At 30.1% G+C, this 13,186-nt stretch overlaps 1 protein-coding gene across 1 annotated transcript; it reads right to left on the bottom strand.

Moving 5' to 3' along the window:
• Window positions 1–10,772: 10,772 nt before the first annotated feature.
• LOC137821887 (RING-H2 finger protein ATL38-like) lies at window positions 10,773–12,568 on the bottom strand. Its single transcript, XM_068626681.1, has one exon. The coding sequence runs from the start codon at window positions 12,203–12,205 to the stop codon at window positions 11,117–11,119; it is 1,089 nt and encodes a 362-aa protein (XP_068482782.1). The 5' UTR covers window positions 12,206–12,568; the 3' UTR covers window positions 10,773–11,116.
• Between the last annotated feature and the right edge of the window lie 618 nt (window positions 12,569–13,186).

Below are 13,186 nucleotides of genomic sequence, written 5' to 3'. Positions count from 1 at the left end.
TTCTCTTCTTAAATTCCATTCAATACTGATGAAACATTAATGAGATTTATCTATATTAAGGCTGATATTTTGTAAAATAAAATCTTTTAATTGGATCTTTACATGATTGAAACCTATCCTTAATAACACCACAATTTCTCTTACGTTTTTTCTTCTTGTTTTGCATATAATTTTATTTTTCTGCATGTAATATATGTTTTTTCAAATAAAATTTATATCAGTTAGCTTTTTTTTTTTTTTTACCTTTTACATAATATTGATAGTTTTCAATGCCTTATTCATCTTTTGCGCAAGCAATAAACACAAAATAAAAAATAAATAAAAAATCCATCTTCCTCATTTCTTTTCCACATTTTCAATATTCTCATTAGTTTCAAGGAAACTATACGCTAGCTTCAAACTCCTTCAATTCGATATAATTACTAAAATTGTAAGATGAGAATTTATTAACCATAATCAATAAGATAAACTTATTAGAATCCTTCTTATAATATTTCTACCACTATAAAAGAACCTTTACATTATCGTTATTTATTCAATGCCATGAAAGATTAATTGAGGGCTCTCGTTGCCAACAACACTTGCACTTTCACTATCTTTTCCACTCACGTAACTGTAATTAGCTACAAATGTGTTTTCAAAAGAAAGTTCAATGTTGATGGTACCTTTCAATGACACAACAAGACTTGCTGACAAAAAATTCATCAAATAGAGGGTTTTAATTGTTGTAAATCGATATCGCAAAAGCCTCGCAATCCTCCGAAGTCGTTCCAGAGGAAATATAAAAGGATGACATGCAAAAATCTCTATGACCAGTTCTCAACCTCCTACTTCCCTCCGATGTCTCTGGATCTTGATGTCGATCTTGATGGAGCTACCTTCATATGCACTCCTACCTTTCTCTCCGCAACAACTCATCTATGAGATGTGGTTTCACTCAACCAGTTTTGCGGTTTCCCCTCCATCTATAAGTAAGTGTTTCTGCAGTGCTCTTATAACACACATCTCTCGCCGATTTTTCACTCTTTTTCACTGTTTCATTCTTTCTCTTTTTCTAATATTTTTGGTATCTTTGACTCTTTTACTCTTAGGATTTTAAGAATTTTTGCTAGTTCTGAGATCCTTGGTATTATCCAAGAAGTTTTTGTTATGTCTTGGAGAACTTATGCAACACAATGTGGATAAGTCCTTACCAAAAATGACCATTCATGCATCAGGAAATCAACTTTTCGTGTTTTACAACCTTATTTACTACATTAATTATGCAAAAACTTCCAATCATGTTGTTAAACCCATTATCATTTGCATTAATCTTACACTAGCCTTCTCTTCAAAGTGGTCAATTCATCAAATTGCCATCAACAATGTCTTTCTCTATGGTGACTTAAAAGAAACAGTTTATATGCAACAACCACCAAGTTTTGGAACTGTTGATTCTAACATTGTGTGAAGATTACAAAAGGCTTTATACTACCTCAAACAAGCTCCATTTTTTTTGTTTCAAAAGCTAAGTACAACTTTCTCTCTTCTATTCATTTTACATTCACTTCCTTATCCATTAAATTTTGGGGTCACTCTTCTTTATTGGTTCTTTTTTATGTCAATGATATAATCATCACAAGTAGCTCATCTTTTCAGGTTCATTCTCTTATTTCCATGTTAAACAAACATTTCACTCTAAAAGATCTTTGTTACTTACATTATTTCCATGGCATAGAAGTCTTTTGGAACAAGGATGCTAGCCTTCACTTATCTCAAACAAAGTATATCAAAGATCTCTTACAAAAAGCCAGCATGCTTGGATCAAAGGCTTAATTGACTCCATTGATTTTATGCTCTCGTCTTACTTATGATGGAACAAATGTTGTTCAAGATTCTTCTGTGTGTGGTTCCATCGTTGGTTCTTTACAATCTTACTCATTTCTTGTCCCGATATTGCCTACTATGTTAACAAGATTTGCTAATATATTCATCAACCTCAAGAACATCAATAAAATTTTGTTAAAAGAATTCTCAGTTACCTTGTTGACATCATACACCATGGTTTTGACCTATTCAACCACCCTGAACTCATAGTTATTGCCTTCAGTGATGTAGATTGGGGATCTGATCCCTACGATAGAAAATCAACAACTGGTTACTGTGTAATCCTTAAAATAAATCTTTTCTCATGGACTTCGCATAAACAAAAAGTGATTTCTCATAGTAGTACATAAGTCGAGTATCATAGTATTATTGCTATTTTGACTAAAATCAAGTGGGTTACAAATCTTCTTCATGAACTTCGTGTGTCTTTTTCGTTACAAAAAAAATTATTCAGACAATCTTGGAGTTCAACCCTAGCATACACTCGAAAACAAAACACTTTGAACTTGATTTACATTTTTTTTTGTAATTATATTCAATAAAAGTAGCTACAATTCATTCATTTTCCTACCATATTTCAAGAGGTTAACATTCTCACCAAACCTCTCTTTGAAGCTTTATTTCATACTTTTAAGGATAAACTCATGGTTGTGCATAATCCAATTATATGTTTACAGGATGATGTTACATGAAGTTTATGTATTGCATGTACCATGCTTCTCTAATATGCTTTTGTTATGATTTTCCATTTTTTCTTTCTTTCTTCGTATATAATTTTTTTTTTCTCTCTCTCCATATAATATACTTTTTTTATCAAATGAAATTTATATCCCCTCTTTCTCTTTCTCTATGTGTTTTCTTATTCCACTTCTCGTACCTTTTAGAGTGTGATTTGATCAAATTTTTTACCTAAGTTTCTTTATGAAATCCATACAAATTGATAATAAGACATAAAGATTTTAGACATATATAGTGAGATCAACTAGGGTGATGACTTGAGTGGAATTTTTGAGATTCCAATTGGGGTTTTTGGAATAGTGCCTAAGCATAGTCAAAGTTTAACTTAGCCATGTGCTCAAAACTTATAATTGGACTAAGACAGTTTCTTCTTGCACCTCCATGACTTCTTCGGACACCTACATAAACTTTTAAAATACCAAAATTGTCCTTCAGTAAAAAGATAAAAATTAAAGTTGTTTCACATTTTGTCCGCGAGTGAAACGAAGGTGCATGGTGTGGTGGTGGTGCAAAGTGAAAGGGAAGGTGCTTGGTGTGGTGGTTGTGGTGCATGCTCCTTAAGGTGTTGTTTGAGCTGGTGCGGGCGACAATGCTTCTCATTCTACTAAGTCGCTAGATCACCAGATTACATAATCCGGTTCTTTACGCATAAAACAAGAGTGTTTTGGATTAGATAAACCGTAAGTATATCGGATCTGGAACGTAGCAAAATCACACTTCCGGATTGTGTAATCTGGTACTAAATGAACTATGGATTACGCAATCCAAAAGTCAAATTTGAACTTGATATATGCCTTACGTATTACAGAATCCATAACTCATGTTGAAATTTGGCTTACAGATTACACAATCCAGAAGTCATTTTGAAACTTCAAATATGACTTACGAAGTACACAATTCAAAACTCATTTCACTCTCAAAATTTGATTTATGGATTATGCAATCCGAAAGTCATTTTAGAACTTCAAATTTAACTTACGGATTACATAATCCATAATACATTTTGCTGTTAAAATGTACCGGAATACATAGTCTAATGCTTATTTTTGTGAATGAGCACAAACACACAAGCACTTTCTAATATGCACAAAATCAATAAAATTAAACTTACTAACTTGTGAATGAAAATGACATTGGCGAATGATGGAGAAGGAGAAGTTTAGAAAGGATGAGATAATGAGAGAAGAAAGGGAGACGGAGAGAAGGAGAAAGCTTGGAAGGAGGTGGGAGGGGGTGGCTACGGCGTGGAGAGTGAAAGCTGAAGAGTGAGAGAGGAACAGTGAAACACAATTGGAATTGGGTTAAAATAAATTTTTTTTACTGAAGGGTATAATAGTAAATGCGTTTTTAGTATTGGGTGGCAGAAAAAGTCATGGAGGTGCAGGAAGAAGCTATCTTGGACTAAAGAGTTTGCTTTTCGATTGGGCCGGCCTTAGGTGGCTTCACGTGCTGCGACTTTTTTTATTGTGTGTACAAATTAAATTGATTTATTAAACTTAAAATAAAAATTATTAAAAATTAAAATAATTTTAATTTTTTGAAATACGTAAATATACAATACTTAGAAATTAAATTTTAATTACTAATTATAATTAAGTAATTTATGATATAAAATTAGTATTCGAAGAAAAACATGAATTAAGTATTTAAAAATTGAGAAAGTAACGAACTAACAGTGTGCATTGTTTCTTTTTATTCTGAGAATAAGCAAACGTTAATTGAGGAAGTATAGGGAAACTCAATTTGGAAAAAAGGCATCCATATCTACTTCACTCAACCTTTGACTATATTACATTAACAGTACATTATTATTATTATTATTAATAAATATATTTAAATTTAATTCAATCTTATAAAATTAATTTATAAATAAATAAATAAAATTATACATATTTATATATTATAAAATATTTTTATTTTTAATTTATTTATTTTTAACAGATCTTCAACAATATATTTTAACACGTAATTTACTTTTCTTTTACACCTAAAATTTAGAGTATATATGAGATGAATAGATTATCGACTAGTTAATTGATTATAGGAATATTATGATATTTGGTGTATTAGATTTAGATTTTATGTTTAAGTGTGAAACACAGTTCATTTATATTGTTCGTCGTGAAATTAAAATGTATTGCGATTAGTGTTTAGATTTGCATTTAATGTGGTTTCTTATGATTAATTAATGTGATGTTTGAAAAGTTATACTAGTTGAATAATTAGAATGAGTGCTAATGGTGTTCCCAAGTGTCGTGAACGTAGAGTTCCCCAAATACAGTAATAATGACCAAAAAGAGAAAGTCAAAAAGAACATGTAGTTGTATACGTAACTTCCTTTCCTCTTTGCCTAAAAACGCACTTCACATGTTATACAAGATATGCGTGCCAGTTCCTCCAAACCTCAACAAATTCACCATCAAATTCTTTAAATCATCAAACACCAACACAACTTTTCGTTTATAAAAAGGAAATATGTAAGATCAAAATAAAGAATAAATAACTTTATAAAATCAAAATATGACAGAAATTGTTCTAGACAGGCCAATTGGAGACCTAAACCCAGAATATTCAAGATAGTAAAGAACAAGTGTGTTCTTAACCTAATTTGTGATCTGTCTATCTGTGAGGTTTTACCTATGTAGTCAGTCTTAACTTTGTGTCTGCCGTTATGATTCTCTCTTTAATGCTTGATTAATGCTAATTAATCCAAATTTCCGTCCATTTACATCGGTATTCTACCTAAATGACCAAGGGTCGGCTCAAGACCCATAACCCAACAGAAATTAAATTTAATATTTAATTATTTACCAAAATAAATATAAGAACAAGTAAAAATATAATAATTTTTAACAAATATCTTAAAAGTTAGAAAATTCGAGAGATTTCATAAAACATAAAAAAAAAGTGACAAATAATAGAATGAGTTCCACCATTTTTTTTTCTTTATTTGCTTCCTAAATCAAACATCAAATATTATTTCCCCTCTCTCCTTTGTCAAATAAGGGATTAGTAATGAAAATGCATCAACAATTTTTTAGGCTTAATTCTTAGATTCTTACGTAATTACAAATTTTATGTTATTAAATATATATATGTATATTTTCAGTTGTTTTAAATATTAAATATTTTCAAAATTTCTATTTTATATGCATAACATTATTTTTTATATAACATCTTCACTTTTTAAGTAGTTATTTTTAAACGAAATTAAGACTTTTAATGTTTTTTTTTCTTGTTTTGTATAGAAAAATCTTCAATTATTTTTCATACACTTAAGTTATTTTTATATCTCTTTATAGTTCACAATAAAAACACCCTTCTAAATAAACCATCATATATATATATATATGATCACCTAGAACCAACCTTTAAAACAAAGCCGAACAAAAGAAGAATATGAAACCAAAAATTGATGACTAAATTTGTAAATGAAGCTGGTACCAAAACATTGGAGATATAAAGGAAATCCCAATCTAAACCAATTAAGGAGACCTAATTCTCTTCTAACAAATTTAGCACCCAACACTCACCTTTTTCTTTTCTGGAAGTACAAATTCTATGCCAAATAATTGTTACCAAACCTTTTTAAGTAATATATCACTGGTCCATATAAAATTTTAAACCCATCATTCAATAACTTTTAAAACCCTAAGAGATCATTTATAAACCCAATTAAAAGAAGATGCAATAATGCCTCCAACGTCATAGTAAACCAATTGAATATGACTCATCATACTCAACATTTTTACCTTTACATTTTTGGAAGCTCGTTTTATTTTTTCCATAATAGGTCTCAAATGTTTTCTTTAGGAATACCTTTAAAAATTTGAACTCCCAAATAATTGAAAGGTAAAAGTACCTTTTATGAATTAAGACGGAAGAAGTAGGAAGATTAAGTATTAAGAGGAACTTAATAATAGGTGTTATGAGATTATTATTATTTTTAATCATGTGAAATTAAACTAACTTTCATTTTATTTCTTAATTTTTTTAAAATCAAGTTCGTACTTTTTATTTTAGTTTTTTTCTAGTATTATAATTAAAATATAATACTTTAATAAAATATATAAATACAATATTTTTTGGAAAAAAAACTAGAAAATTAAAAAATAAATCTTACATTTTAATTTTTTAATTTTTTATTATTTTGTATAACTTAGGCAACTATAAATTTTTAAAAATAATTTTAAATTTAAATTAGGTTAGTGTCATTACAAAAATATTAGATATTTATTTTTTTATAAACAAGCAACAAAAGCAACTGAAAAACTGAAGTCGTGGAAAGACTTCAATTTGGCAATAGAAAAAGTTAATTCCAATGTGAAAGTCGTATGTTATATAATATCTTCATTTAACTTTATAAACAAATAAAAGAATCATAAATCGTATTTCAATATGTCCAACTTCTTCACGATAAAATTGTTCCTCGATGAACAATTTACTTATTTCAATTTTTTTAAACTTACACATTTTCATGGTTACATAAAGCGAATTGAAACAAATATGTAAATGAAGCCACCACTTGGACCAATTAGATCATGAAATCTCATTAACCAATGTTTGAAAAAAAGAGTATGTGCTAATTTGTAGAGAGAGCAAAGGAGATCCATTTATATTGTCATAATTTAATTTTTATAATTTATATTATCTTTTTATGACATAAATTTGTCCTTAATTTGATCATTAAATTAAATGTTGTTATCGTTAAAAATTTACAAAAAAAAATCGTAATAATTCAATGTTACTTAATAACTCCGAGATATATCCACAACAAGAAAATAATTAAATAGTAATCAAAATTTAGAGATAAGAAATAATTAGTTATTATATTGATTAAACTAAATTAATTGAGATGTCAGCCTAGCTTGGATGTCAAGTTGCATAGTGATGCCATGAAAACTTTTATAAAAAAAAAGTGATTTTTATTATTAATAAAAAAATTAAAATAATTTATAAATTGGTATCTAAATTAGTTAACTAAGTTTTAACTACTAATATTTTCTAATATTTTAGATTCTAAATTATTCTTTAAAATTATTTTAGAATATAAAGTAGTAAGTAGCTAAAATTTTGATAACTAATTATTAAATATCAATTTAAAAACTATTTTATAAATTTTTATTAGTAATAGAAACTACTTTATACATCAATGATTTTTTTTAATTTATAAAATAGTCTCTAATTTAATTAAATAATAACTAATTATTTTAATATTTAAAATTAATTTTATTTAATGATTTTTTTATAGTGACAAATTCAACTTTATTAACAAGGTGAAAATAAACATCATAGTTAAACTCAATTTTAGTTATTTGAGAAAATTAATAACAATGTAATCCAAGCATTATTTTTTTTTACAAAATCAAAAGAAAACAAAAGGCAAAATTTGTGAGACAATTGCTAATTCATTGTTAATTAACATACATTATTCTTGTGTGTAATAACTTATATATGATCATAGAGATACTTTAAATTCAAATTAATGTTTTACTGTATAAATAAGAGGTGTAAGCTATGAGGTTCAGACACTTCTCTTAAATTGACGTATCCGTGTCGGACACACGTATCGGTGTCGACACTCATACGACACTCGTAGTACACTTATCGGTGAAGTTTTTAATTCAAAAAATATTTGTTGGATTTTTGAAAATTCTAGCACGGTTCTAACATAATTTTAAAAATATAAATACAATAATTTCCTAAAAACTCAAATTTATTGTATAAATTTTTATTATGATTATAAAAATAAAGAAGAAATTCGTTTGAACCAGTCATAAAAATATCTTTTTGCTCCCAAAAGAATCTGAAACATACTTTTGGACATAAATATTTATTTTCAATTTATATAATTCAAAATTATATAATATATAGATTCGTGTCCCCGTATCCTACATTTTAGAGATTATACATATCTCCGTATTTATATCCGTGTGTCCGTTTTCGTATCCGTATTTGTGCTAGAGATAAACAAGAAGGAGAATTTTCCTAAGAAAGTGAGAGATTAAAAGGAAAGGAAAAACAAAGTAGGTATTTGTAATGAGAAGATATAAAATCGAGAGTGGAAAGTCAAGTTTATTTCTTGAGTTCTTTATACTTATTTATAAAATATTACAATATTTAAACTTATTGTATAACACATTGTTATCGTCAGGTTTAATGATAGAAGTGATGACTTGATCAATTCAATGATTCTGTTAAAAGAGTGACACGTCTTTATATAATTATTTTTTCATTCTAATATAATAATATGTATATGGCTAGGTTCATTCTCACTTCTGACTTTCCTGTTAATCATTCTATAAAACATTTTTCATTAGATAGGGATGTAATTGTTAAAAATTAAGTAACGTAATTGTTAAAAATTAAGTAACGTAATTGTCGTCTTACTTTTTTAATTTAATAAACTATTGGTTAAATTAATTATAGATGTAATAATCATCCTTATAATTGTTTGCTTTGTAAAATCACCTTCAACTTATTGTTAACAATTATAAAGTGAATTTTAAGTTTAATTTTAATTTTATAAAATTGATATATATATATATATATATATATTTTAAATCTTAATTGCATTGAAGCATACAAAACATTAAAATTGAAGAGTATTTAAAGATTAGCAAAAAAGGAGAGTTATACTTATATATGATAAGTGTGTATAATTTGAAAAAGGAACTTACATGTGAAAAGCAAACAAATAGTTGACCTTTTGAATGCTCTTAATATTTTCCAATTACTGTAAATAAAGTAATTACAACATCTAGAACATAGAAAATTATATTTGTAATTACAATAAAATTTAAAAAGAAAATCATTAAATAAAAATTAATTTTTAAAGACCCGAATAATAAATTGTAATAGTAACTAAATTAGAGAGCATTTTATAAACTAAAAAAAATATTTCTAAATTAGTTTTTATTATTGTTAAATGGTTTTTAAATTGGTATCTAATTACCAACCAATGTTTTAACTACCAATTATTTAGATTCTAAATTTGATAGCAAAGACCTTAGTTTCTAATTACATACAAATTTAGAAATCATTTAACAATAATAGAAACTAATTTAAAAACAAAAAAATTATTTAGTTCCTAAAATGGTCTCTAATTTAGTCACTATAACAATTAATAATTTTTTGGTCTCTAAAATTGGTTTCTATGTCATAATTTTCTAGTAGTGATTGTATAGCTATTCAATCCAAAAATAATTAGGAAAAAACTACCATTTTCACTCACTTTTTCTTTTATTTATTTTTCATCTCACTTTTTTATCTTTAATTTTTATTGCATTAATTATCACATTTATTACTTTATCCCTTGTGTTTTCTTTCTATCTATGTACCTTTTCTTTTTCTATTTGCCTCTTCTAAACTAGAATGGTATACTTTAAAAAATAAAAGTGCACTTATAATTGTTAATCACAAAATAACATTGAATGTATATTTAACATTTTTAAAATTAAATATTATTTCAATGGTTACTTTTCATCTAAGAAGGATTTGAAACAATTGTAAAACTTATATTATTTTAATAATTAATTACCTTTATGATCCATTATAATTAGAATTAGTTTTTTTCTTCCATAAGTTTATCTAAAGATAATTCTAAGATAATTAATTTTGTTTTGATATAAAAGATCAGTTTGTAAATCAAAGAAAATTGTATGAAGCCGGTAAAGAAAAAAAACTATTATAAAATATTCACAAATTATAAATGATCAGATTCGAAAGTAACTCTTTTTAATTACAAATTTAAGTCATTATTCCAAAGCACACAGTAAATATTACACTTAGTCAAAAAAATTAATTCTTTTATAATAAAAAATAAAACGTTTTTGATAAATAAATTTATCATTATGAAAGTTAAACTATAGAAAATAATGAAAATATAAGTTTTTACAGTAAAATAATGAACTGAAAGTCTTAAAACACATAAGCAAAACTCATCAAAAATTTAGAAAAGAATCTTAGGAAAAAAAAAGTATAGAGGAATATTCAACATTAATTCTTCGGAACATTACTCCAGGCATTATATATGCGCAGAAAAGAGATACTTATACTAGAAACGACACACAGCACGAAGAACGATTTGGATCCACTTCAGTTCATATATAAAACTACAGGGCGTGCGAGATCTCATCGATAAAAACATGAGTTGATTGAAACAAATATTACAAATAAAATTTTAAAACTTGTTGGCATTAACTACAACTGCAAAAGTGAAGATGATTATAAACTGCAGAAGATCAGAACACAAAAAAAGTATGAATGTTTCAGAATTCTGTATTTGTTTCCCCACCCAGAACACAAAAAATTCCAAACTCTAAAACCATAAAAATAAAAAACTACTGTTACTTACATGCATACAAGTGTATGTGTAAAAGGAGCAATTCCATTGGCAAGCACCAATGCTGGTTGGTAAATCCGTAAATGGAAAAAGTGAAGAGTAATGATATCAACAACATCATCATCATCATCTTCGACCTTCATCCACCGAACCTTACAAACCAAACATTTAATTATGACTATCCTTTGTGGCCTCCGAGAAAAGGCGATCCGAGGAACGTTCGCCGACATCTTCCTTAATGGAGTCCTTTGAGGGAGGGCTCTGAAAAAACCAACGTCTGTCGTGTCCCCTCACGTGAGGGCTGCTGCCGGTGCTGCCCACGCCTCTGTTCACGTGAGCACTAAGACTGCTACCAACACTTCTGGTCCTGTAACCCCTCCTCCCACTATTCTCGGGCGTGAGACCCAGGTTCAAGCCGCAGCTCGTGGTGCGACTCAGCGTGGTGGAAGTCATGAGCTGGTTCCGCACTTCCTCGGGCAAACGCAGAGTGAAGCGCTCGCAATTCTCTCTCGGTTGAACCAGGGAGTGACCCGTCGAGTGAGATCGCGGAATCAAACTGGCGAGGCTGAAACCCGTTGACCTTGACCACGGTGAACGGTTGTGATTAATCAAATCATTCGGCTTCGGAGAATCCGTGGATTCGGGTTGGACCGGGGAGTTTAAAACGGGTTGAACCGGATCCGGGATTTGGATGGAAACAAAGGATGGGTCGTCGGGTTTGGGGAGAAGGTTGGCGCGACAGACGGGACAGGTGGAGTGATTGGCCAGCCACGCGTCGACGCACTCGGGGTGGAACACATGGCTGCACTTGGGTATCAAACGCAGCGTTTCCTCCTCCTCGAACTCGCTCAGGCACACGGCGCATTCTAGCGTGGCCAGTCCTATCTTCAGGCTCTTCACGGTGGAGTAGACGAAGGTGGGGAAGGTCTCGATGATTTCGCGGTCCAGACCGCGGTTCCGACGCCCGATCGAGATGGAGAGGTCGAACCTCCCTCGCATCCTTCGCTCTGCGCACTGGCGCGTGTACACGGAGAGGAACCCAAGCAAGAAGAACACCGCCACCAGGATCACCAGAACGATGGCCATGGACTTGTCGAACTTCAGCCTCGATAGCCGGTCCGGCGGCGGTGGCGTGAGCGCGTTGGGAAGCTGCGCGGCGGCCGCCGGCGGAAAGTGTGTGAGGAGAAGAAAATAAAAATAGAAAAGAAAAAGGTCATGGTGGAGAGTGGTGTGGGGTTTGAGTGGGAGAGTGGTCATGAGGTTGAATTTCAATGTTTGATTTGAAGGTGGTTTTGGTATTAATTAATAGTAGCCACCGTACATGGCCGCTGATTGCTCCTATGATCTCTTTTCTTTTCTTCTCTTTCGGGTCTCCTAATAATTAATGATTAGGTTGTCGATGTTGCAGAAAGAAGGTGCACATGGACTTTGCGCCTAAGTTTAAGTTTGGAATGAAAGTTTTCAGAACAGGATAAAAGCTTTTATTTTAAGTGGGTATTCAAAAAATGTGTTTTTCAAACATCCTTAATTATTAGTACTACTCTTTTTTTATGATAATACTTTTCTTCTTCTTAAATTAACAATGAAATCTGTTTCTGTCCTTTCCTCACCAATCCTATCCTTCCCACCAAATAAAACATCCATGGATCATTTCAGATTTAACCTTTCGAGACATCACGTTCCAACTGAAGCAAGAGCAGGCGTTTATGATGGCTTGAAAAATAAAATATTATTTACAACTTTTTGGATAAAGAAAATAAAAATAATAAATAGGTACAAGATGAGGTTAAAAAAATACTATTACATCTCACATTATTTTGACAGGTGGCCGAGTGTTTGACAGGAATCATTCTCGTCTCCTTTGACTCTCGGTCTCGAGTAAACATCAATGGATACCTGTGGAAGACACTTCGAAGCTCAAGTAAGTAAAGCGGGTGATAGATACTCAGGTAGTACAGTAATAAATGACGTACTTTTTTCCTTAAAATGTGTGTTATTTATATTATTTTAATGGACTTACCTTACTGGGCCTTATTAGTGGAGTGAATCTCACTTATGGATGTATTACCTAATTCTTAATGACGGATTAGCTTCATTGACCTTGGTTTGGATGTTAATGGATGTATGAGTCGGCCGGTCAAGACGATCGTGGCGATTTCCCTAGTCTCAGCCAAGTTTTCGTGGTCTCGACTAAGTCTCTCAGGTCTCGGTCAGACTTCCCTAATCTCGATCTTCTCG

This window comes from Phaseolus vulgaris, chromosome 9 (assembly GCF_000499845.2).
Source record: "Phaseolus vulgaris cultivar G19833 chromosome 9, P. vulgaris v2.0, whole genome shotgun sequence".
NCBI lineage: Eukaryota > Viridiplantae > Streptophyta > Magnoliopsida > Fabales > Fabaceae > Phaseolus > Phaseolus vulgaris.
Note: the sequence above shows the minus strand (reverse complement) of the source record. Positions and strands in the feature narration are given on the sequence as shown.

Excerpts from the sequence above, each read along its gene's own strand:
- LOC137821887 (XM_068626681.1), bottom strand. The coding sequence starts at position 12,205 with ATGACCACTCTCCCACTCAAACCCCACACCACTCTCCACCATGACCTT.